Source organism: Pteropus vampyrus, unplaced genomic scaffold, assembly GCF_000151845.1.
Source record: "Pteropus vampyrus isolate Shadow unplaced genomic scaffold, Pvam_2.0 Scaffold3, whole genome shotgun sequence".
Lineage (NCBI taxonomy): Eukaryota > Metazoa > Chordata > Mammalia > Chiroptera > Pteropodidae > Pteropus > Pteropus vampyrus.
This window is the reverse complement of record NW_011888784.1, coordinates 14308552-14334661: the sequence shown is the minus strand read 5'-3', so window position 1 is coordinate 14334661 and position 26110 is coordinate 14308552. Positions and strand designations below refer to the sequence as shown.

At 37.0% G+C, this 26110-nt stretch overlaps 1 protein-coding gene and 1 pseudogene across 2 annotated transcripts; one reads left to right on the top strand and one right to left on the bottom strand.

The window, feature by feature from the left end:
* Window positions 1-1782: 1782 nt before the first annotated feature.
* LOC111741502 lies at window positions 1783-1901 on the top strand (annotated as a pseudogene).
* A 4659-nt stretch (window positions 1902-6560) lies between these two features.
* Window positions 6561-26085, bottom strand: SLC39A6 (solute carrier family 39 member 6). 2 transcript variants are annotated; one of them, XM_011361454.2, is made up of 10 exons: window positions 25804-26085; window positions 23223-24044; window positions 21575-21758; window positions 20622-20791; window positions 19140-19358; window positions 14377-14482; window positions 12814-13191; window positions 9203-9283; window positions 8575-8765; window positions 6561-7776 (listed from the first exon to the last, which is right to left on the bottom strand). In XM_011361454.2, the coding sequence occupies exons 2-10, from the start codon at window positions 24033-24035 to the stop codon at window positions 7624-7626; spliced, it is 2295 nt and encodes a 764-aa protein (XP_011359756.1). In that variant the 5' UTR covers window positions 24036-24044; window positions 25804-26085; the 3' UTR covers window positions 6561-7623. The 2 variants fall into 2 exon arrangements, with proteins under 2 accessions (XP_011359756.1, XP_011359746.1); XM_011361444.2 differs by having other exon boundaries at window positions 25839-26085.
* Window positions 26086-26110: the final 25 nt, after the last annotated feature.

The following is a 26110-nucleotide window of genomic DNA, read 5'->3' as shown; positions in this document are numbered from 1 at the left end:
TTCTCAGTGACTCAGCCAAAGCATCAACTCTTCTGTCTTCCTTGGTTTGATTTGACTACTCCTGCTCTGGATTACTACAGTATTCCATGTATGAGTGTACCATAGCTTTTCACACCAGGCTGTTAGATCTATGTTTATTGACATCGTTACTTATTGCTGTGTTTTCAGACTGTTTATGCTCTTAGATAATGACGACATAGTTTTCATATTTTGTATCCTTCTATTGTACTTCTTAATTCTGTCTTCCCAAATATAAGCCTCAAAGTTAAAATAATGCATTTTCCCCATAAACTATTTTTAGGTTTCCTGGAATGGCCACCAAGTAACAAAAGGATGTGCTCCTTCAACCTAAAAAAAGGAAAAAAAAAAGGCTATCACAGCTAACATTATACTCAATGGTGAAGGATTGAAAGTTTTCCCCCTAAGATCAGAAACAAGACAAGGATAAGTACTTTTGCCACTTCTATTTAACATTATACTGAAAATTCTAGCCATAGCAATTAGGTAGCATCCAATCCAGAGCAAAGCACCACTTCCTTGTAACCTTCCCCAAATCACCAAACAGAAGAAGCCTAAATGCTCTAAAAGCTCCTTGACTAACATCCCCTTATTGAGCTACTCCATGGTTCCCCCTGGTGTTCATTCTCCCTCATTGCAATAAGCCCCCAAACCAAAAACCCAATTTGTTCAACTACAGCTGTGTTCCTGGTGGTTTTTGGCTGAAGGACATTGACATACTAAATGTCTAGTATGAGCCAGGCACTGTGGATACAGCAATGAGTAAAACAAGAATCTCTGCTGCTTTTAGAGTTGACATAGAGGTGAAGACTAAAGCATCTATATAAGTGCAATACATGACATGTTGGGTTAAGTGCCACAGGGAAAAGTAAACAGGAAGGGGGTAGGGGTAGTGTGTGTTGAAATTTTTTAATTGGTTAGCCAGGGAAAGCCTTACTGAGATGATACTTTAAGATCAGAAGGAGAGGAAGCACGAACCATGCAGCTATTTCAGGGTGTTCCAAGCAGATGGACCAGCTAACTCAAAGGCCATAGGACAGCAGTACGAAACAGCAAGGAGAACTCATATGGAGTGAAGTGATCAGAGAGGAGAGTAATCAGAGTTGGAGAATAAGACAAGATGGGAAAGGGAAGAACGGTCATATAGCACCTTGTAAAACACTGCAAAAAACTTTGGCTTTTGCTCTAAGATGGAGAATTGTTGGAAAATGTGGAACAGAAAAATGACATGGTCTTATATACTCTTTAATTAAAAAAAACAAAAAAAACACTCCAATTGCTGTGTTAAGAAGAGATTGAGGAAGAGGGGACAAAAGTGGAAGCAGGGAGACAAAGTACTTACAATCAGCAAGAGATAATGGTGATTTGGACCAGGCTGGAAACACAGGAAATGAAAAGCAGGCGGATTCTGGATATATTTGGCAAGCAGAACAGGCCAGATTTACTGTTATGGGGGCAGGGGTTAAAGAAAAATAAAGGAAGATGTTAAGATATTCAGTTTTCAGCCTGAACCCAAACTGAAAGGCTGAATTGCCATTAATTGAGACAAGAGACATAGTGTGAAGGCAGATTTTTTTTGTTTTTTTGTTTGTTTTTTTGGCAGAGGTGGGGGAGGAGGGTGGAAGAAGAGGAGTTCCTATTACATTTGCAATTACAAGTGGAGATGTTGGGTAAGCAGTTGAAGAGCCTGCCATTCAGAGGAGTTCTGGACTAGAGTTAAAACTTTTGGAGTTTGACTATAGACAATATTTAAAATCATGAGACTGCTACAGCCATGCCACCCTGAACACGCCCGATCCCTTCTGATCTCTGCTGCTAAGCAGAGTCAGGCCTGGTTAGTATTTGGATGGGAGACCACCTAGGAAGACCGGGTGCTGTAGGCATAAAAACAAACAAACAAATAAATGAATGAATGAATGAATAAATAAATTTAAAAAAGAATAAAATCGTGAGACTGGATGAGATCTCCAAGCAGGGTGGTACAGATTGACAGAGAAGGTCAAAGACTGAACTAAAGGCATTTGAATATTTAGAGGATGGGGAAATAAGACATAAGCTAAAATAGCCAAAGGAATAGCTATTGACATAGGAGGAAACCAGTAGTGTGGAACCCTGGAACACCAAAGAATGTATTTGAAGGAGAGTATGAATAATGATGTCAAATGCTGCTAATAGACCAAGATGAGGATGAGACTTGACGATTAGATTTAGCAATGACTTCCTTGTGACTTTCCTGTTCAGGAGAAACATCCTGATTCTGTAATCTTTTTTTTTTTTTTTTCCGGTAAAATATCACTTTCTAATGCACTATGTAATTTATTTAGTTATCTTATCATCAGCCTATTCTTACTAGAATGAAACTTTCAGGATTGATTTTTGTCTGTTTTGATAATTAAGAAAATATGCATACAATAGCATCTGGCCATAGTAGGAGCCTGGTTTTCAGATCTATCATTCTGTTGGTCCGACATCTATGAACATGCTCTTTTGGCAATGTTTCTCTAAAACTATTAGATTATATTCTAGCCAAGTCCTAGAATACTAGGATGGTTCTCCTTTGTTCAAAGCCTGGCATTTTATGATGCAGCCCAGCCAGCCCAGCCAGTTTGGCAGAAAATCATCCTGTTACTCCATGCCTTTCTTATTCAGAACCGTGTACTTTCCTGTAAATGCAAGGAAAAACATCCACAAGTGACAGCCCTACAGCTCTTGAGATATGTCTCATCTCTAATGGTGGAATCATATATTTCAAAAGAAATGGAAGAAAAGGACAGCGGACATCAGATTGGGAAATCTCTTTTAAGATAGGGATGCCCAGCCTGAACTCCCATATTTTTGGGCTCTAGAGACCAATAAAAGGAGTTTAAGTCTCTTCTGTACATCAATTAGTCCTAGGACTTTCATCAAATCAATAATTTTATGGAGATTTATTTTCCTTATCTGCAATATGCAACTAAAAAGGTCTGTATTGCAGAGTTATCATGAGGAATGAATTATCTAGAAGCCTACAATAGACCTTAACAAATGCTATTTTCTTACTTTATAACCCCTCGTTTGTCAAATGTTTTCAGCTATGTTATAATGGAAATCTATTTTTTATGGTAACACTGTACAATAAAATGTTTGCTTGTATCTGGCTCATTTAACATAATGTTTTCATGATTCATCCATGTTATAGACAATTATATTTTTAAATTTAATTTTTTCATGAGAAAACCTGCAATATATAATCTTTTATATGGTGAAAAGCAATTTGAATCTTTTCCATGACCATTCAATTCATGTCTTTCGTGCATCCCTCCTAGTCAAGAACAGAAATACCTTTACATTTATTCAAATGTTTGTGTTCATTAGCAGTATTTTGGTTATCTTCATCTAGAGCTTGCACAGACATGTTACATAAACTGGTTCTTTAAAGTGACACTTAAAAAAACCTAATAGTTGAACACAAGTGCCATTATTTCTAAATTACAGTTGTCTTCTAAATTTGCAAAATTGGAAGTTTCATTAAAATTCCACAAGGCGGCAGACTGGTTCCATTAAATCTGGTTTACTGCTCTGATTTAAATATTCTAGATATTTCCAATATTGGCATCTCCAAGTATAAAAAAACTTTCTAAGCCAACCTAAGAAACCTATGAAGATGTTTTCTCTCAGAAACAACTTCACAAATGATGGTTAATTTTGTAAATCAGTTCACAAATCTTACTTAGCATTAAAGTAGTTGTAATAGAATCAGAATTTTATACTTAAGCCAAACTTAAACATGACAGTAGGAATTTAATAGGGTGTAGTCGCTGTGGAAAATGTTATGACAGTTCCTCAAAATATTAAACATATAATTATATGATTCACTAATTCCACTTCTGGGTATATACCCAAAAGAACCGAGGCAGAGACTCAGATATTTGTACACATAATTGTAACAGCATTATTCACAATGGCAGAAATGTGGAAGTAACCCTCCTATATTAATGGCTGAATGGGTAAATAGAATGTGGTATGTACATACAATGGAATATTATCCTCAAAAAGGAGATTCTGACACATGCTACAACATGGATGAAACTTAGACATTATACTAAGTGAAATAAGCCAGACTTGAAAGGACAAATATTGCATGATACCACTTATATGATGTACCTAGAATAAATACATAGAGACAGAAAGTAGGACTGTGGTTACTAGGGATGGGGGGAGGGGAGAATGGGGAATTATTATTCAATGCGTACAGAGATGTGGTATGGGATAAGTTTTAAAAATAGATGGTGGTGATGTTTGTACATGTAAATGTATGTGTCACCAATGAACTGTAGATTTAATAATGGTTAAATAGTAAATTTTGTTATATTTTACCAATTTCTTAAAAAGGAAAAAATCCTTTCTAGCTATTGACATAGTGCTTATGGTGACAAGTATGGAACTGTGGCAATTTGCTACCTAATTTTCATTATACTTTTATAGTACTTTTATGAGAGGCTCAAGATCCACTGTTTTTGGAGTTGTAGTTTCTGGTCTACATTAGTTCCTTCCTCTCTGCACATTTCCCCTCCCCTCTTCTGCTTTTCTGATTTCATGGAATAGAAATAGAAATTTCCCTTCCCCTCTTCTGCTTTTCTGATTTCATAGAATAGAAATAGTCAAGAAGACAAGTTTTTATATTTTCTAAATTTTAAAAATTTTATTTTTAATATGCTAAAATGTATTTGATCCTGAATTATTTTGATTTATGATTGTAAGTTTTTTCCTCTTTAATCTGTTGACATGGTACACTATAGTAATGGGTTTCCCGGACAACCATTCTCACATTCCTAGAAACACCTTATGTGATAACATATACTACTGAATTTAATTTGCTATTTAAGATTATTGTATCTATATTCATTTTTGCTTTTCATTTATACTATCTTGTGAGACTGTGAAGTTCTGGGGTTTTATCCAATTTAGAAGCTAAAAGTTAGCCTGTTACTAGTTTCGTGGATAATGGCAGAAGACATTGGACTCCTGGGACACAAAAGACTATAGTTTACAGCATAGCTAGTAGTAGCGTAAGCATCACCTGCATCAGTACCTCCTGACGCCCAAGTCCCACAGAGGCAAAGTGAAAGGTCTCAGGTGGATGCAGCACATGTGAGTTTGTGTAGCAGTTGAGCTTGGAGAATTCACCTTTTACAAGCTCTGATCTTTGTCTCAGACCTTATTCTTCAAGGTGGTTCACTGACAAATGGCCTGGGTAGAGTGGTCATGGTCTTACATTCCTGCTAAAGCTAGCAAGAATGTACAGAGAGTCTTAGGGTCCGAGGTATGGTTTTATATCAAGTTTACATTAACTTCAATTAACACAACAAATGTTCTCTTTTCCTAATCCCAGAAAATATTTCAATAAGTTAGGAATTTATGTATTGCTTGAAATTTTGGTAAAACTCACAGTAAACAATGCTTTCTTTTGGAGGAGGGGAGAATTTAAATATGACCATTTTAACAATAATTGACTTTCAATTTTTGAGTGAACATTTATATTTTTCCAAAAATTTAAACTATAAAGTTCTCACATTCTTTTATTTCTTGAATTTACTATATTTTCTTTTTCATTGAAGATATTTGTGTCTTTTCTTTTTCTATTAGTCTGCCTTACATATTTTAATCTAAATCTTCCTCTAATCTCCATTCTCCCCCACAGAGCCATGGGAACTAATGGCTTAAATATTCCGCATATCCGCTAATGGGTTCAAACTGGAGTAAGAACTATCATTCCTATTCATCCTGTTTTGTGGGCTGGTCCAGGACACTTTCCACCTTCAGAATCTCTGTGAAAGGAGTAGGTACAAGTCTGTTACTCAAACTCAAGGAACATTTCCAGCTATTCCAGAGCTTCCTCATTTTGCACTGATATAACAGTGGCACTAGGGTAGGTCTGTGGGGTGCCGAAGTGGAGTAAGAATTTAGCCAGAGGAGATGCCTCATCTCATCCTTTTAGGTACTCCCAATCCAAGTAATTCTTGTTACCCATATCCATCCATTTTACTTGGTTTTGGGAATAAAATTCTGGTCCAATTGTCTCTCAGGAGGCCCTGGGTGGGATGTAGGGACTTGTCGAATTTTTCTGATTCTCTTTAGAATGCAGGGTATTAGTGCTTCTTATTGAGCTTAAAGCTCTGGTTGATTTAAAAAAAAAAAAAAAAGGGATAGCTTAGAACAAACTGCGGACCAATATTTTTTGAAGTTCTCTTTTGTGGTAAAGAATATGAAATTGAATAAGGCTACCCAATACAATAATATACATGAATTGATAAGTATACTATAATCTGGATTGTACTGAAAAAAAAAAAAAATCAGACATCTCAAATTCATAGAAACAGAAAGTAGGATTATGGTTACCAGGGCTGTGGGAGAAGGAAATGAGTTGTTTAGTAGGTATAGAGTTTCAGTTCTGCAAGGTGAAAGATTCTGAGGTCCTTTGTACGACATGTGAATATACTTAAAACTCCTGAACTGTACACTTAAAAATGGTTAAGATGATAAAAAAAAATTCAAACTTTTAATAAAGCTGACATAAGGAATTTATTTTGTAGGAAAGCAACATCTAGAGAATGCCACATAGCTCTAGTATGTCTAAAGTACTATAAAAATGACAATTGCTTATAATGACAACACTGAAGCACTGAAAGATACCAAAGTACTTTCTGAATCCAGAAGTCAAATTATACTCAGTATGGTTTTAATGCCTTTATCTCAAAATTATAATACACTGACATTTTGTAAACCAGATAACCATCCAATCACGTGACTTTGGGTGATATATAACCTGGCGATATCCAAGTCTTCTGACAATACATAAACTTACTCATACCCATCTGGTACATCTCCAAATATTTTAAAATCCAAATTTCTTGGTCAAGTGAAATAGTGCTTGAATTCATTAAATATATTTAGACGTTTCTATCATACAAAGTTAAATGTACAACTAGATTAGTAAAAAGTGCTCACTGTGGTCTTATAGGAACAATACTCTGACAGAAATGTTTATGAATGTACTTTACTAATATTGCTTTTTAAATTTAAATCTAAAATTTTCCCTTCTATTTTATAACCAGTTTTGTGACTTTTTGGAAAGAAATCTATGCTTTCTTAATTCTTATACTTTTTTTCTCCTTATTTCTTAGCTTAAATTCAGTACAAGTTTTATTGGTATCTCAGGCTTCATGCGTACTCTTACTCCTAAGCGCCAACAGTTCTTCAGAGGCCTAAAATCCAGCATGGAAATTACCATATTAAATTAGTTCTACAAAAAACATTAAAGACGTTTTTCCTAAAATATACAGAACATGTCATGCCAAATATATCCTTTATACAATAAACTGGTAAAACTGGCAAATTGCACATATAGTTTATATTCCTAAAATAGAATAACTTACATATTAAAACGTACCTTTATGTTACCACAACTGACATTATAAGCATCACGAATGGCAATATTCAATACAAAAATCACAAAATCCACTAACCTTAAATGCTGCATATGATAGCATACAACTCTCTTCTCCCTATGACCTATTCAAACCACAGACAGCAAATTTTTAAGCTACTCTAGCATTTATACCCTAACTAGAAATTTATACGAAACACAATTTTATGTTCAAATATGGAAATAAGCAACATAATTCCAAAACCCAAAAACATTCCAGCATTCTGTAATAAGAAATATCCCCAGCGGCTACATCCATGGTCACAAGCATCATTGTGCAGCATCTCAGGTACCTTAGAGAAGTAAAAAATAGAGCAACCTTTAAGGTTTCAGAACTACAGATTAGTTTTTATAAGAATTTGAAGGACAGTATATTAGCTTTATATGTAGGCTGGATATACAGAGTCAATTCATTAAAACATGACCACATATATACTGATTCCAGCTAATAATGTCACACAGCATTTTCTAGCAGTTTAATTCACAATGAATATTTACAATATGCTCAGCAAGTCAAATTTATATTGGTCCAGTTTGCTCCACTGTAAAATGGAGAGCTGTATTAACTTGCTTTAGTTACTGCCTGTACCTTAACTGAATATAACATGTGGCTTACCTGAGTTTACATATATGGAAATTTTACGCAATATAAAATTTTAGCAACAAGATCGGTGGGCTTGTTATGTGGACTCTGATGATAGATATGACTCCTTTGTCCATTACTAAGGAACTTTTAAGCCTTCTGGAGTACACACAGCATGTCAACAATATGTGGCTTGTGCTAGGTTTCGTACAACTCTATACACAATTCAAAGCATGATTACTAAGATTCTATTCTTGAAATGACATATCAGAAGGGAGCAGATATTTCTCTGTATCCTCGTGCACATTAGGCAGGAAAAAGATGTGCTTGTGATCAACAATCCAAAAAAATCAACTCTAAGGGACCTATATTTGATATGCTATCTTTTTGAGCATAGAATGACTTAACACTATTGCTTTAATCTAAAGCCTTTTTAAAAATAAGGTTTCACTAAACATTTTCTCTATTTTATTAGCCAATACCTTAATTCGACTTATGAAAAACTTACCATATCAACCAGAGCGACATACATGAATAAGCCAGCAGTAAGTGCAAATATCCACATAGAAACATTTTCAGCATAATGACCAATGAAAATTCCTGTTGCCATTCCAAGATATGCCAGCATGGCTGACAAAGCATTATAAAGGACAGCCTGTTTAACAGTCATGCCAGCCTTTAGTAAAACAGCAAAGTCACCTTTAACAGAAAACAGAAAGAGGATAAAGTAATTGAAAAATCATTTTTAAGACACCTACTCAAGAAACTTTCCAGATTTAAGAAATTCTCCAATTTTTTTGAGAGAAAGAAAATAATAATGAATTACCCAGGGCTAACAGTTCTAATTAATGGAAGAAGATTCCTTTGATGTAATTCATATTGTGTGTATGAAGATAATGATCACTGATGTCTCCAGTATGCTGGTATAAGAAGATATTTAGTAGGGGAAGAGGATGAGAAAGAGGGCCCAGGTACCTCTTTGGCAACCCCACACAGGCAACTGTGTAATTCTACTTATAGGGTCAGATTCTGGCATAAAAGTTACGAGGAAGCTTGCTGGAACTACCATTAGCAAAGGCTAGTGACACTAGGATAATTCAGCCATTTGGAAAATACCATTTGCATGGTTCTCTTACCTAATTCATGAGGCAACTCATGACAAAAAACAGCAACAGAAGTACTCAGACCACTTGATAAACCTTCAGTAAAAGCAGCACCTGTGTAAAAATCAATCAGAAAAAGATTGGCTACATTACTTTGTGGGTGTGTTTTTAAAAAATCTTACCAGCACACAAAATGAAATAAAAGAAATAAACTATATTTTGGTGTGAATAAACGGAACTTTCCCAACTGCACCCTGTATCTATTTTGTAAGTAATCTTAGATTACATTTGATTAGGTTTAAATTTCCCAATGGAGCACAAGCTGGTATAACTGATGATTCTACTTCGCCATGAAGTGATTAGATGATCTTACTCAAACCTGAGAAGCAATTGCTACTGCATTAAACACTTACTTAAAAATATAAACTGATTAAAAAGGTTTAGAAAAAAACTCAGCAGTCAAGAGTACAATTGTTTCACTGACCTCAGAGGAATTCACTATATAGACTTGTTTATTCTTTCATGTTAGTAAGGAGCGACTAAACTCCCCTCCTTTTAAAAGTTAACATACTATACAACTGATCAATTATAAACCATGACTGAGCATTTGCATATTTTCCTTTGTTGCTTATGCTGTAGACAGTACATAGAGGAGGAAGAGCACCAGGCTCCCAGAGAGTCAAGGCTTGGGCTCATCTCAGCCAGCTTCAAAACAAGTCTTCTTGGGCAAGTGGTTCATCTTGCCAGGGCACAACTGCCTTATCTGTAATTATTCATATGGTTCCTTTCAGCACTAAGTTACTAAAATTTGTAGTAGTCTACTGTCTCCTAATTGCGGTATAACAATTTAATAGCAAAAATTCCACAGTTCTAAGACCGAAAAAAATAACGTAGATGATAGACTCTTTTCATCCCTCTGGCGACCAAATCAAAGTTGTGACGAAAACAAGGAGCAAGCAGCAAAGAAAAATCGTCTTGGATCTAGATGAACAAGCCATACAACTATGGAGAAATTCAAGAAAGCACCCTGCAATGGCTGAAGGTAGGACTGGGCGAGGATGCGGGGCTGCCTGGTCCCGAGCGGCTGAGACGGAGGCTGCGGCAGCAGCAGACGCCTCTTAAAGGAGCCGCGTCTGTGAAAGGATTTTCGCGGTGACGGACGTGCTCACTCTGAGCACTAGTGCCTATTTGGCTGCACACAGCGGGTACCAGGGACTCAGAGGGACACTGTTGGAGTGAGAGCCAAGGCAAGACTCGCTCTGTACAGAAATGCCAGCGGTACTGTTCTGGTGAGCCCTCCCCCATCCCAGTGCGTGGACACAGCACCACCATAGCCAAGACGTCATGAAACTAGATAACAGGTCACTCTACCCAGAGGATTCCCTGAAACTCCGCCTACCCCAACTCATGGGCCCACCCAAGCCATATCCAGATATATCTTCAGCGAATCAGGAGCTCCTTGCTGAGCAGCACCTACACTCACACTGGAGGCAGCTGGCCTCAGTTTCTGGCATGGCCTTTTGAGGCAACTATAAGCTCAGCATCTGTGGATTGTTTGCTGAATCTTAACAGGTGGTCCCAGAGGGGTAGAGGCTTGGGCTAAGTTTGGCCTGCGACTGAACCCCTCTCAGGACTGTGCCACTGGACAGGCACCTACTTCACAAATCCACAAAATAAGACCGGGAGACTTAGCAGCTTTGCTTAGTATATAGAAACAGACACAGAAAGGCAGCCAAAATGGGAAGACAAAGAATCGGAAACCATATGAGAGAACAGAACAGAGATCCAGATATAATGGAGTCAAGTAATCTAACAGATGCAGAGTTCAAAACACTGGTTATAATGATGCTCAATGAACTTTTGGGAACTGTAGAGAACTCCAACAAAGAGATTAAAAAAAAAAAACATAAAAATGGAAATTACAAAAGGGAACCAGTCTGAAATGGAGAACACATTATCTGAGATGAGAAGTATATTAAATAGAATAAACAAAGGAATAAACAGAGTGAATAAAGAAAAGGATCAAATGCCCTTCCTAGAGGACGGGGAAGCCAAGGGCACACAATCAGAATGGCAAGAAATAAGATGCCAAGGCTATCAAAATAATTTAAGGAGCATATGGGATACTATTAAGGGTCCAAATATCTGTCTGGCGTACCTGAAGAAAATCACGATGTTGAACAGCTATTTGAAGAAATAATGATGGAAAACTTCCTTAACCTGATGATGGAAATGGACATAAAACCCCAAGAACCTCAGAGAATTCCAAAAATCAGGAATTCAAAGAGGACCACACCAAGACATATCATAATTAAAATGCCAAAGGTTAAATGCAAAGAAAGAATATTAAAAGCAAGAGAAAAACAAATAATTATTTATAAGGGAATACCCATAAGCCTGGCAGCTGATTCCTCAGAAGAAACTATGCAGGACAGAAGGGCTTGGCAAAAAATATTTGACAGGATGAAGACCCAGGATCTACAACCAAGGATACTTTATCCAGCAAAGCTATCGTTTAGAGTTTAAGGACAGATAAAGAGCTTCCCAGACAAAAATAAGCTAGAGGAATTTTATTACCACCAAGCCGGTATTACAAGAAATGTTGGAAGGACTTCTTTAAGAAGAAAAAACATGTATCAAAAACAGGAATAAAGAATGGTCATTGTATCAAAAACAGGAATAAAGAATGGTAACAACTACATTCCTATCAATAAGTACCTTAAATGGAAAAAAATTAAGTGCTCCAACTAAAAGATAGAGTGGTTGAAAGGATGAGATAACAAGACTCCTACATATGAAAAGAAAGGGGATGGAAAAAGATATTGCTTTGATGGACCTAGAAAGTATTTAAGTCAGACAGAGAAAGATAAACACTATATTTCACTTATATGCAGAATCAAAGGAATAAAAAGAAAAAACTAATCAAAAATAGACTCACAAATATAGTGGATAATTTAGTGATGGAGAGGGGAGGGAGATTCGGGGGGCTGGGAGAATGTGAAGGGTTAAAGTACAAATTAATAGCTGATGGATGGTCACAGGGATGGGGAGCACAGCACAGGGAATGCAGTCAGCATTAATACATTGGCTAGGTGGAGGGTCGGGAGAGGGAGGGAGCAATTGGGGGGATCGTTTTACGAACTATTTAGATGTCTAACCAATGTACTATATACTTGAAACTAATTATAATAAATTAAAAATACCTCTACAGTTACTCTTTGGACAGAGATTGGTAATTGAACTCATCAGATATACAGAGTCCTTTACACCATGAAAGAAAAGGTGGTAGAAAAGGTTTTTACACCTTAATATTGTTTATATTACAGATAAGCGAACTTAAATGTATAGGGGAAAAAAGAACTCACACATGCTCCAAGCACATTAGAGCCTGACCTTAAGACCCTGCCAACTAAAACAACTTTAGCAGTCACAACTTAGGTAATAGGCTGGGAATAGCTCCTAGCATTTATCTAACAACATTTACCAAGTATTTCATTGTCAAAGTAGCCAAAAAATAACATTTTGACAATCTTAGAAATTAATAGCCTTATCAAAACCAACCTATCCTTTGTTTAAATTGGACTAGTAGTTTGATGTGACATTTTCAGACTCAATCAATAAAGGGAAAATATGTCAATGTATACCAATTGCTAGGCCATCGCTGAAATTGTGCAGGCCGTCACCCATTATCACCATCCACGCTAATGTGGCGATGCCGGCATCTTTTAGCTCCTCCCGAGAGTAGCGCTGACTGTGACTATGGGGGTGGTGGTTTTGGTGGTGATGGTGATGGAGAATATGATGGTAGTCATGATGGTGGTGAATGAGATCGTCTGACTGGCCAAGTGTATCATGGAAATGAGAATGGCATTTATTCTTGCACCCTCTGGGTACATATTCATTATAGACTTCTTGTGGATGAGCGTGAGCTATCATGACCTCTTCTTCTTCCAAGATTGCTGGCTGTTGAGAATCAAAGTGGGAGGGCTCTTGTGAGTCTGCTCGTAAATAACCTTCAGATCCTAGGTATAAACAAAAAAGGACATTGGGACAAATTCAGAAAGCTTTGTTAACGTGCTTAAAAACATTTCAAACATTCCCACTGACAATAAAGCATGGCAACTCTTTCACATATACCTGCAGAACCATCAGAATATTGTTGATGAAAAACATCAATAGGTTTTAATGAATTTTAGAAATTGAATGGTCTCACATATTAAGAACGGCTTTTAAGCATTAACCTTCAATAACTACCTTCTGGAATCTTTAATTTCTTCTGCCTCCCTATATTTTTAAAGATGACTTTTTTCTTGATTATAAAAAGCACACACTTATTTTAGAAAAATATTTAAGAAACATATTGAAATTGGAAATAAAAACCACGCATAATCTTCTTGTCTGACTTCCTTTTTGAGGGCGAAATTCAATGAAAAACAGAAGAATCTGAAATACCATCATCAACAAGAATCATTTATTATCTATTTGTACAAAGAAAAGTAAATTACAACGATAAGGTTTTGTTTTTCTATTTTGTACACTGGTATCACTTTTCCCAGAAGCATTTCTGACACTGGTCCAATTCTAGAGCAGCTATTTCTTCTCATCATTATATATTCACTGGAGCCCATTAAAAAGGTTGAAGAGAACAGATGCAGGAAGATGAATAAGGACATTTTACTTGCTCTTTAGAGAAAAACAGTATGTTGGAAAACAAAGGTAGACAGGAAACCTTACAAATAAGCAGTAGCAACAATGAATTTTTTTCCCTCAGTGTATCACCATTAATTTCCTGATTTTGATAACTGAACTGTAGTTATATAAGAAAATGTCCTTTTTCTTAGGAAATATACACTTAAGTATTTAGCGGTAAAGAAGCATCATGTCTGCAATTTTTTTTCGAATGCTTTAGGAAAAAAATGTGCATACGTGTCCGGGGAAGAAAAGGGTGGGAAGGAGAATGATAAATGCAGGTAGGATAATTGGAGAATACAGGAAAAGGACACAGAATCTGAATTTACCTCAAATTAAAAAATTATAGGAAAAAGATGTAAATACATATAGAAACAACCAACTCAGTGGCAATTTAAAATAAAGTATGAGATTAAAAAACAGAAAAGGACATAGGCTCAATCTTTTCCAGATAGTCCAAACTCTGCAGAATGCAGAGTAATGAACTCCCTCCAGCCCTCAGATTCTCAAGGACTTACGATCATCTGAGCCTACTTTCTCTTCATTTGTTGAAAGTTGAGATTCATACTTGGACAACTGCTTCTTAATCTCCACGTCATCATCATTTTCAGGTTTTTTCTGATTCTAAAATAGCAAGGGAAAGCAATATTTTTAAAGAGTTGATTTGCTTATGTGTATAGCTTTAAATAAAGTTAAGCAAAAGATACAGAAAGACAGCAGAGAAAAAGACCCCTATTGGAAAAAAATGCCACCTACGAGCAGGGCCTGTACTTAACTTGCACAGGACCTAGTAGTGTCTCCTGGGCATAGCAACTATTCAGAAAGGTAAAGAATCAATGCCTCAGGAATACGAAATGTAAAAAGGTCACACTCATCTTTCTGAATGTCCCCTAGGTCATCCAAGTGTGGTCTTACATAAGCAACACAGCATCCCTTGGGATGCTTAGAAATACACAATCTCAGGCCACACCTAGACCTAATGAATAAAAATGGGGATTTTAACTAGATCACCAAGTGACTCAAACACACATTAAAATTGAGCTCTGCCTCAAGTTGTCAATTTAGAACCAGCTACAGGCATTTTCTTCAGGCATTTAGTGACCTGCTAACCAACTGTTTTGTTTTCTCCATCTTTCTTTTGGACACTGAAATCCCGGACTTCCACTTTTTATATCCTAAAACTATACTGTGACAATGATACGTATTTGTTATTAAAAGTAAAATACTTTTCCTATAATAAAACATCATTAACAAATAAAAAGCTTATCTGATTTAAGCAAGCCCTGTCCATTGTTTTTAAGCATCTAGGTTAACACACCTTTAAAATGACTTTTTCAGACCCCAGGGATGGGAACCCAAAGGAAAACTCCCTCAAGAGAGCACATAATCTTGTTAACTATCTGGTAATGCGATCATAGAGATTTTCCTGCCTCACTTTCTCACATGTAATCTTCCTTATGGTCCCTCCTTAATTCCAAATGAAAAAAAAAGAAAACCACAAACTGTCATTCTGGGAAGCATTTTCCTTAGTCTGTTGAGATTCAGCTTCTGGGCATGTCCTGTTTGGCTCAAATAAATTCTAATGAGCGCTTATAAAAATTTTCTACAGCTTTGGATATTCTTGTGTCGACAGGTTACAAAAAGTTTTAAAGGCAAACGCACAAATCTTTGTATCTACCCCTAACGTAATGCCTCAGAGAAAGTATTTGAATATTTGTGAATATAAATGAATTCAGTATACTTTAAATCACTTTAGTTGATGCTTTATTTCTCGTTGGGCAACAACTCTAGAACTTAGATTTTAATAAATTGTTTCATTATGCAAGTATTAGGGCTTATAATGTTCCCTATGCTAATTGCTGGCAATACAATGTAACACAAAGGAGGGGCCACATACTAAACCTGACAAGCTCAGGGGAGGCCTGCATGGTGGGCCTTACAAACTGGGACTGAAAGTAACCACATAGGATAGTCTAAACATAAAAATTCCTAACTAAAAGCAGGTCATGGCAGTAGTCCCATCCTAGGTCTGTAGCTTCCTTGACAAAAGATCTATCTTTGCTGTAAGTGAACCTGTTAAGTCTTTTTGCATTTATTGTTTTTTTTTGCATCTAAGATAACATACCTTTGAAATGTCAGAGTAATCTCCTTTAAAACATACCTTTGAAATGTCAAGAGTAATTTCCTTTTCCAGACCCCCAGGGCACACCCATTGCACCAGAGCAGGAGACCACAGAACCTCTCCTCTCCCTCACTGTTACTGTCTGAATACCATCTCTGTGTGCTATAAATGTTAATTATTAACTACCTTGGACCCACCAATGTAAAAGAAATATGTGTCTCTATGTTTTACTTTATATCCAATTCCAGAGATTTCTCCCTTTTGATTTTCCTCGCCCCTTAATTTACCCCAATAGATTTCACGTAACGCTCCCTACTCTGCTCCTGATTCTAATGTGTAAAATAAGCTGCAAAACTGACATTCTCCAGGGCACTTTCTCAATTCATTGAGATTTTGCTTCCTGGCAAATGTTGTCAGTTTGGCTCAAAAAAACTCATAAAATTTCTCTACAGATTTGGACATTTATGTCGACAAAAGGGTCTCTGTTCTCATAGAATTTATCACTCACCAATGGGAGGGAGGCTTTATACAGATAATGATTATACAATTTTTTGACTGCAATTTTTGATACATTTACAAAGAAAAAACGCAAGAGTGCTATGAGAGTGTATAACAGTAAGACCTAACTAAACCCCAGGACAGGCTTTCTTGAGAAAGTAATATTTGTACCAAGAATCAAGATGAGTAGGGGTTTACCAGGGAAGAGCAGGGTAGGCAGTATTCCAGGCAGAAAGAACAGCATGTGCGAGTAGGAGGGTCCTAAAGCAGGAAGGGGCCAGCCATGATCTGAACGGAAAGGAGGACAAGGTGGTTGGGGCCCGGTAGGTCAAGGTCAAGGTGGCTAGAGATAAAGCTGGGCTGCTGGAGATCAGACAATGCAAAACTGTTAAGAGTTGTGGATTTTGTTATAAAAGTAATGAGAAATCACTAAAGGAAGGATTTTAAGTAGTGGAGTCCAACCGTATCAGATTTTCATTTAAACAAATTGCTCTGCCTGCTCTGCTCTGGACTGGGAGAAGACAAAATATAATAAATAGGATTTCTTCTTTTTGAGAGAACAAAATGAGATTAAAAACTGTTATGTAAAATTAAGATCTGGATGCCCTTGAAAAAAGATACCTGATGTATTCTAAAACTCCTGTGAAAAGTCTTCATCTAGAAATTATGCTTACTTGCTATTTAGTGTTTCTTATATATTCAACAAATATTTTGTAGCCATTGCTTATGTGCCAGTCGCTAAGCTAGGCATTGGAGATATAGCAATAAACAAGACAAAGAGGTCCTGGCTCTCAAGTCCTTACATTCCAGTAAAAGCTATTTTAGTTAAGAATAGAGATCATCAAACTTCTTTGAATATAATCCACAGTAATGTATGTAATCTATACATAGTAAGATATGTAATATACTAGAATATTACTGTTGCATTTAAAACACTGGTCATGACACAAGACTGATTTCACAACTAATGAGTTATAATCCAGAGTTTGAATAATACCGTTCTGTATTAAATAGAGCCTACCTCTCAGAGTCCCATGCTAAAGAGTGCTAGATTAAAGAAAAGTCATCTTTAAGAAAAATTTGAAAACCAAATTGAAATGATGATGTTAAATAAATTGTAGCATTTGAAACACAAAAATGATAAGACAACCAACCTCCAACTCTCCCACCAAAAAAGCTAAAAATAATTTTTTTAACGTAAAAATAATTTCAGAGAACATAAAGTAGGATAATTCCTCAAACCAGTCCAAGTGAAGCAATGGGGACAAAAGGAACATGGAAGATGACTTCCTGGATTAATAATGACTAAGCCATTCTTATTTCACTTCTTTCCTCTAAATTTAGATCCAGTAAGGAGAAGGTTCGAAACATGCAATTTCAGATTTTAGTGAATGAAAACACACGAGGACAAATAAATATTCATAGGATGGAGCAGGAGGCTATTCTCCTGTTCACACATGCACTGGTTTCCTACGGTGAGCTCTATGCTCAGCAAGAGTCAACTATGTTAGTTTTTGAGCCTCTTCATGCTAGTTATATTTGTTATTGTAACTGCACAAAAACAAATATTAGTCATATATTGCTTAAACTATGTGATGATGGTGAGAATAGTTACTTCTATGAAAACTTAATAAAGGCTTTTGAAAGATTCAGAGACAAGTGGCTTAAAAAAAAAAGGCTAACAAATTATATAAGGCGACAATTGTAAAAATTTTTTAAATTTCCAAAATCTAGATTTTACACTCAAAATATATTGCTTTACAAGTATGTGACTTCTTGATCAATTTTAGAGAAATAGAAATTGGACATTGTAGATGAAGCAGCATGGCTGTAGAAAAAAAAAAACCCACAGAATTCCAACTCAAAGAAACTCTTGGTCAACATCAAATGACCAGAACAAGTGCACAATGTTTTAAGTTAAATTAAAATGTCCAAGATGTGTACATGTCATTTTTAAGAGTCCCCACTAGGACAGTCTTCTGACTGACTTGCCTGTACACATCATTTAAGAGGTAAATAACCACAGGCAAGTCAAAGTTATTTTTATCAGAAATAAAGAGTCTACTGCTTGGCTTCATACTACTTTCTGATGACAATTTGCAAAGGGGGAGTCTGTGAAAGTTACATACCCTTTCAAATAAAACAGAATACTCAGCTACTGGGTGAATAATTTAATCAGAGTTAATCATAACTACCAATAAATATTGATAGTGTATCTATTATACTTTTTTTCTTAAACCACTTTACTGAGGTATGATTGACATATAAAGCTGCAAACATTTAATGTATACAACTCAATGAGTTTGGGGTTAAGTATACAACTGTGAAACCAATGCCAACATCAAGGCCATAATCACAATGTTTCTGATCTTCAAGGCCTTGCTTGTGCCTTGTTTGGTCATTTATATAGATATTTATCCTTGCCTTTCTTACCCTCTCATGAGTTTGAAGAGAATTCAGAAGACAAGAGAACTCCAGGGTCATAAAGATACAGAATTGCTCTCCATTAATGCCTCTAGGAGCAAAAAGTATCTCAAGAATACTCAACCCATCTCAAATGAAGATCATATACTCTGGACAAGCTCTGTTAACAGTCCAGTTACAGTGCTACTTTAAATAAATGTCCCGTGCATAGTAAGTACTCAGCATACTTTTTCTTACCTTCTTCTTCTTGTCTTTAAATTGCTTTATCAATGTGAGTACATGTTCAACAAGAAACATGAAATACAAGCCTCCCAGAGCTGTTAGACCCTTCCATGTGGAATCAAAATAGGTACTTTCTTCTATGTTTTGAGAAGATAGATGACTGAACAGTGGCCCTCTCTTCATTTCCACTGCTAGTTTTTCATGGCTGTGACTATGGTGGTGACTTGCATGAGACTAAAAGCAAAACAACATGTATTTTATAAATTCATTAGTTTCACACATGTCAGAGAAATTGGCTAAAAATAAGGTCAAATTTGAAATCATTCAGAATTAGGCAATTAATGGGATACTTCAGAATAAAGAGAAGTTTAGGATATTAAAAATAAAATGACCAACAAGCAGCTAGCTATCTAGAGCTTAACATATACAATCTACTATGGCATTTAATACAGTGGATTTGTTCAGTGTAAAGACAGATACATTTCCCAATGACCCTCATAATGGGCAGTGGGTGTTTTCAATGTTTGACAAGTTATCATGGCCACAAATAATAGGGAACTGCCAGGTGAACAGTGTTTACTGCTTATACTCTCAGCTGAAAAGCTCATACCAGTATCATCAGTGTGCTTACAAAAAGCTCAGTCTGTGTAAATGGCCCTTAGTAGGTACCTGAGATCCAGGTGCATTGCCCCAGTAGCCTACGGCTGACTGCTGTAGGAACTGTTACTGCATGTTAGGAAATTGGGTGTGGCACATAACAGAGATGAGATAGGGAGGGAGTCATAAGCACATGCTACTTTGTGCAGCAGGTATTCCTGAACATCTGCCTTCTGATGGTCAGGGAGTTTATCACAGCAAAATAGTTTTCATTCACTACTAAATGAAACATGATGAGATATGTAGTACTCTAGGAATAATTCCTCCACCCCCTCACTTACCTGCAAACCTCTAAAGGAAATTTATAAAATGGAACTCAAGTATTTTCTCCCTGTGTACCTATCCCAAATATTTAATGGAAAAGTAAGTTCACGTTACCAAACTTGCTTTAAGAATTCAGTTATATTACAAGATATAAATCTCTAAATACACACATAAATTCAACACCGAAGAAAAACTCTTAAGTTTCTTGGGTACATATAGTCACATTTTTTATTTCTGTGGCAATTACACTAACATGTAACCAGGTGATTCACATTATTGCAGTCTGTCACAGTGCTAATATGAGTAGAATCAGTCTTTTTATTAACTGGGTTCCAACAAGTTAAATTAGTCTGTATTTAGTAAATTCCCTTTAAAAAGAAAAGCAAGAAGTGAAATATACTAACAACTAGCATAAAAAAGCAGCTTCTGGTTATCAAATATATTTTAAAATCAACTCCTCTAAATCAAATTTCTAACCTTTTACACATATTAATACAAAGAATTCTGGTACCAACCAAACAAATATATTTTCAATGTTGAATAAAACACACTAATAGGACAAATTACCATACTTACATGTGGAAGAAGGTGCAAAAATGCATCACCACTCAATGTCCCAACAGCCAATGCCACAAGGAAACTCAGGAGAAACTTGAAAAACACCCGGTTCATAAGAGGCACTAAGATAACACCCAGCAAAGACAGGAAACTGATGATGGAAATGGCTATAAAGCCACCAACCCAGGCTGGCAAACAAAGCACAGCAAAGGAAAAAGCATACAATTGATTAACTTTAGAAGAGACACTTTGGAGTAGCATAAAGCAACTTGTAAAAAGTAGAGAAGTTAAAGAAATACAAACTCAGTGGACTGTGATGGTGGTAATAGAGCAATAACTAAGAAATGAGGTCAAGTAAATAATCTGAACCCTCCATATAAAGAGCATTAGCTTAATGAAAAATTCTTCAGCTGGGGTACAAAGATGGGTAAAAATGATAAAACAGGATGAACTCTAGCTCATTTGGGAACTGAGTCTTCAGACTCCCATAACACCTAAACTATGAAAGAGGGAAAAGTTAAAAAAGGTAAAAAGAAAACTGGGAATAATTTCCTCAGTAAACAATTATTTCCTTATTATATTTTGAGCACTGAAACTACACTGTAGCAGAGCTTATTCTAGTTTCATTTACTAATAAGAACAGACTAGAATTAGGCTTCTGAACAGTAGAGATTAACTTCGACCCTTCCTCCCAAATGGTGTGACAATGTATAAAAAGCCCAAATTTCAGATGACTCTGATACTTTCTGTGGGATAACCTCAGACAAGTTACAACCTTTATTTTCTTTTCCTTTTTTTTTTTTTTTAAGGGTGAGGGCTAACATGCTTGCTTTTCCTATTTTCAAGGCAGATAACAATTAAGATAGTACATTTGAAATTATGCTGAAGAATAGGTTGATGTAAGTATAAGAAAAACTACAACATAAATGTATCTATGGGAAATTGTTTTTACATAAAAAATGCAATTCTACCTATTTGTAAAGAATAGGTCTTTGGAGGGATTTCAGCTTTCTTCTCACTCGTTGTATGAAGTAGACACGATCTAGCATCAATTTGATTGATGATGGCTGGGCAGAGATAGTTGAACTCTGTTGCATTCAGTGGAACCTGGATGCCCATGCCATGAGACGTAAGTAGCTTTGATGCATTGAAACACTGAAGAAAACAAAGCAGTGAAAATCACCGAAAGGCATTCCCATTAGAGAACCCCAAAAATGTTGTTTGATGACATAACACCCTTTCCTTATTGAAGTTTGATTCTTTATTTTTTTAAAGTTAACACTAATTAAAGTCAACTTTTGTTTTGAGTACTTAGGAACTTGCCTCAAGCTGTGGAGAGTTACTATGTCACAATAGTGGTATTCCACCTCTCTGCCTATTTCTTCTTGGCAGAAAGGGTCAAATCACTAGTCACCTATGGAGAAAGCCTTAAATGGAATAAGCTTGAGGGTAAAAGAACATTCACAAGCCTGTTAACTCATTCTATAAACCTATTAAGGAAATGAGCTTTAATTTCGAGATGGGATTCATTAGAGATTAAGAAATATGCTGTTTTAGTACTAACGCTACCCGATCTGGCCTAAACAAGCCCAAGACATGCCACTCTTCCAGCAATGACCATAGTTGCAAAACTTAGCTCAGTTCTGTCTACACACTTGGCAAAATAAATCTCTATGACAGAATATTAAATTGTGCACATTACTCTCAAGCAGGGCAAGGCTGGTAATAAAACAAACCTGTACCGGCAGGCAGCTGTTTCAACAATTAGATGACAAGTTTAGTTTGAACAGAACCTCATCTGATTATTATAAGCTGCCCCATTCCCCTTGAATTGGCAGTAGCACCTGTTTCTCATCTTCTATCAAGTTATTTTAATCTTCCATAATTCTTGGTGAATATTATTAAGAACGAACTTTATCACCACAGCTGCTATGGGAATAACCATCGTTAGGATTATCCCAGAATCAGTACAGTCATATGATGGTCTGAATGAAGTACTTAAGTTTTGCTTATTAGCATATACCAGCTAATTCCTCGTTCTTGCACTCTTAGCCAAGGCAAACTGTGTACAGTCTGGAAGTCCAGTCTCGAAAAAACATATGAACTCAGAACTTCACTGCCCAAACATTCACTTGTCTACATCATTCTTGGGAGTAGCTTCAATTTCATTACTCCACAAGTCATTGTGATCTCTGCCAAGGAGGTAAAACTGTTCTTGCATTCCTTAGCCCCTTCAACCATACCTTTACTTAAAACATGTATTCTAACTCTTGCTTTTTGAAGCTCTATTTTCTATTTTTTTATTAATATTCACCTATAAGAGTTTCTTCAAAAATAACTTTGATATCTACTTTCTATACTTTTAAAAAATTCTATATTAGAAAATAGTTTGAGCAGGCATCACTATTCTTACTATCACCCAAGTTTTGTATCAGGAACATTTACAACACATTAGGGACACTTTGGGCCAAGGGCCTTGTGGCAGAAAGTAGAAATTCCCTTTTCAATAACTTCGCCATTTTATTTTTTCTTTAAACTCCTTATACTTACAGATAGAATGGCAATGACAGGACAAACAAGTAGGCATATTGATTAATAAAAGAACAGCACTCATCTTACCTCCTGAGTATTTTCATTCGTGTTTCTAGAATACATAAAGTCTTTTCTGGGCTCACTCACAGATTCATTTGTTTTTCTCCTAAACAGCCGGCTCAATGGGCTCTTTTCGGTGATACTGGGTGGAGTGGAACTGCTCACATCTTTGGGGAGTTTTCCAGGTTTTAGAGTTTCTATGGTCTCTAGAAAGTGAGTTTCTTCAGAAACAGCATTATACACAGTTGAAGTCACTTCACTAGCACCAACACTATCCTTGATTAAAGCATTCCTTCTACCACTGGCATGTTCTGATCGGCGAGATCCTTTTCCCTGACTGTTTCTAGGATCTTTACCTGAGCTATCAGAGTCATGATCTGGGCAAAGAGCTTTCCGATTATTTTTATTGGAAGCAGCATGATTATGGTGAGAGTGATGATCATGGTCAGGGTGATGATCATGGTCGGAGTGATGATCATGGTCGGAGTGATGATCGTGGTCGGAGTGATGATCGTGGTCGGAGTGATGATCGTGGTCGGAGTGATGCTCGTGGTCATGGTGTATATGGATTCTTTTAATCTTATCTATGCCTATACTCTGAAGCAACTTTCTGAACCCTTCAACTGATAAGGAATTATTTTCTCCATAGCGATGGAAAAGTTGCTGTAGATGATGTCGCTGTGTGGTAACTGCCAAATCAACATTAATGCCAGATTCCCAGTTTGGAATAATTTTCTCAGTGGTCTGAGGGAAAGCAGTTGCTGGTTCTAGTTCACGAAGGGGATTTGTAACTGACAGTGTGAAGGTCAGGATCAAGATTACAGATAAACTCGTCGCCATTGTACCTTCCTAGAGAAGACAGAAAAAAAATTGTTGCTTTCACTTCTAAAACAATTTGAATTAAGAAATCTCATCTTGAAAATTGGTGTCTGATGAAATAATCAAGGTTTATACAGCATTATTTAGTGTGGCCAGGGTACTGCTAGGTACTATGAAACTACAGTATAGATATCTAAGGTTTTAGCCTCTACTCAGCTAAAACATGTGAAACTGGATAGCAGTTGAGCACTAAAAGACTGTAATCAGCACTGTCAAAGCAATAGTAATTCAGAGACTGAAGAGATCCATGTGGCCACAGCCATATTGGCAACTTACTGTGTTGAGAACAATGATTCAAGACAAAACCCAATTACCTCTACCACCATTCTCTCATCATTTCATAAAACAGTATTTTAACACCAAAAAGAGGAGATATGGCAATCAGAATAATTCCCATTTAAAATTTTTCTTAAAACTACATACTAATCAATTTAAGGCTTCTTTCCCCCAATACCATTTCTCAAACTCACCTAATTTCTTGTGTATGCTACAGGTTATTTCCTGTGCATACTCAAGTATATGTGTACTTTATTTTTATTTTTTTTAACACCTACAGCATCTGGTATTCCTAGGTGATCTCCCATCCAAGTGCTAACAAGGGCCGACACTGCTTGGTTTCCGAGATCTGATGAGATCGGCCACATTCGGGGTGGCATGGCCGTAGACTTAGATGTGTACTTTAACCACATAAATGGGATCTTTTTTCCCCACTCACAAACAACAACTTTCCATGTCTGTACATATATATTGATCTCATTCTTTTGAATGACTGCATAATAATAGTTCCTTAAATAAATTAAACTTCATAAAAAATTGTATCGCTTATGTTGCTATAAACCAGTGAAAATTTTACCAATCACTCAGACACAGACACGATTCCAAAGAGGAGTTAGGAATCGAGTTTAGCTTTGAAAAGCAGAATTCTGTTAAGCTGAGGAAGCTATAGTCCAGATAAGTGGATAGACTGGTATCAGGACCCCGCAGATGTCCAGCACCTATGATAGATAATAATCATTACTAAACTCATTTAGCTACAGCGAAAGAAGCAGAGGTGGGGTTTTGGAGCGAGAGAGCAAGAGCATGGGGAAACTTAGCTCTACCACTTTCAGTTCTCCCTTGCACCGAGAAAAGCTGGTAACATCTATTTTACATGACTGAGGAAACCACATGAACGATGTACGTGGAAGTGCTCCAAAAAATGTCAGCAGTGTTGCACACTGCTGCTTATCATACTGGAAACAGTGGAAAATGTAAGTATATAAGTACCATACAGCTAGACTCCTGAAAGAACAATCTTGGGGCCTGAAGTTTTAATAGGAAAAGAGAACCATTAAAAAAAATCATTTGGAGGAGAGAGGCAGGAGCGGGTGGGTGGGGACAAGCACCGGCGGAAAGCTCAGGGGCAGCTCCATCCGTGCCTTTTCTTCAGGAAGGATGCTTACTTAAGGCGGTCGCAGACCCGCGGGCAGATCTCCAATCCCTGCAAGTCCGCGTGTGTTGGAGGAAAAAAGAAAGCCGAAAAAAAGGGCCTAGAGATAAGGGCAAGTGGAGAAAACGGGAAAGAGGGTGCACAAATGCTTCTAAGAGCTTTTTATTTTTAAACACGACCCTACCTTCTTCGAATAGGAGATGAATACAGACCGTTTTATCAGAAAGTCCTGCGTTGGACCCCAAAGTCCATCTGTGCACCCCAAACTGGGAGGTAAAGCCTCAATGCCGCGGGGCTTACCTCTCCACAGCCCCCTCTGGACCAGCGGGACTCACCTCTCCGCGGCCTTCGCAGTCCCACAGCCCGACCCCGCGTGCTAGTTCAGCTCCACTCGGGCGGTCCGGAGGGCTCGGAACCGGCCTGTGCTTCTGTCTCTACAAGCCTCTATAGAGCACGGAGAAGCGGTGGTCTCATCCGCGTGGCTGCCCCTAGCACCGGGGTAACGCCACGCAGCCACCGGGAAGCCGCGCCCCACGCGCCTTCGCCTCCCTGGAGCAGGACAATTACTAATTACCGCCGCGCGCAGCGCGCTGCCTGGAACCACCGC

What these genes read in the sequence shown, in the direction of transcription:
- SLC39A6 (XM_011361454.2), bottom strand. Translation starts at nt 24,035, where the DNA reads ATGGCGACGAGTTTATCTGTAATCTTGATCCTGACCTTCACACTGTCA. An exon ending in CGAATGAAAATACTCAGGAG is followed by an intron (nt 21,759 to 23,222) that starts GTAAGATGAGTG and finishes TGTTTTCTTCAG; the next exon opens with TGTTTCAATGCATCAAAGCT. An exon ending in ATGTCGCTCTGGTTGATATG is followed by an intron (nt 7,777 to 8,574) that starts GTAAGTTTTTCA and finishes TACTTCTCTAAG; the next exon opens with GTACCTGAGATGCTGCACAA.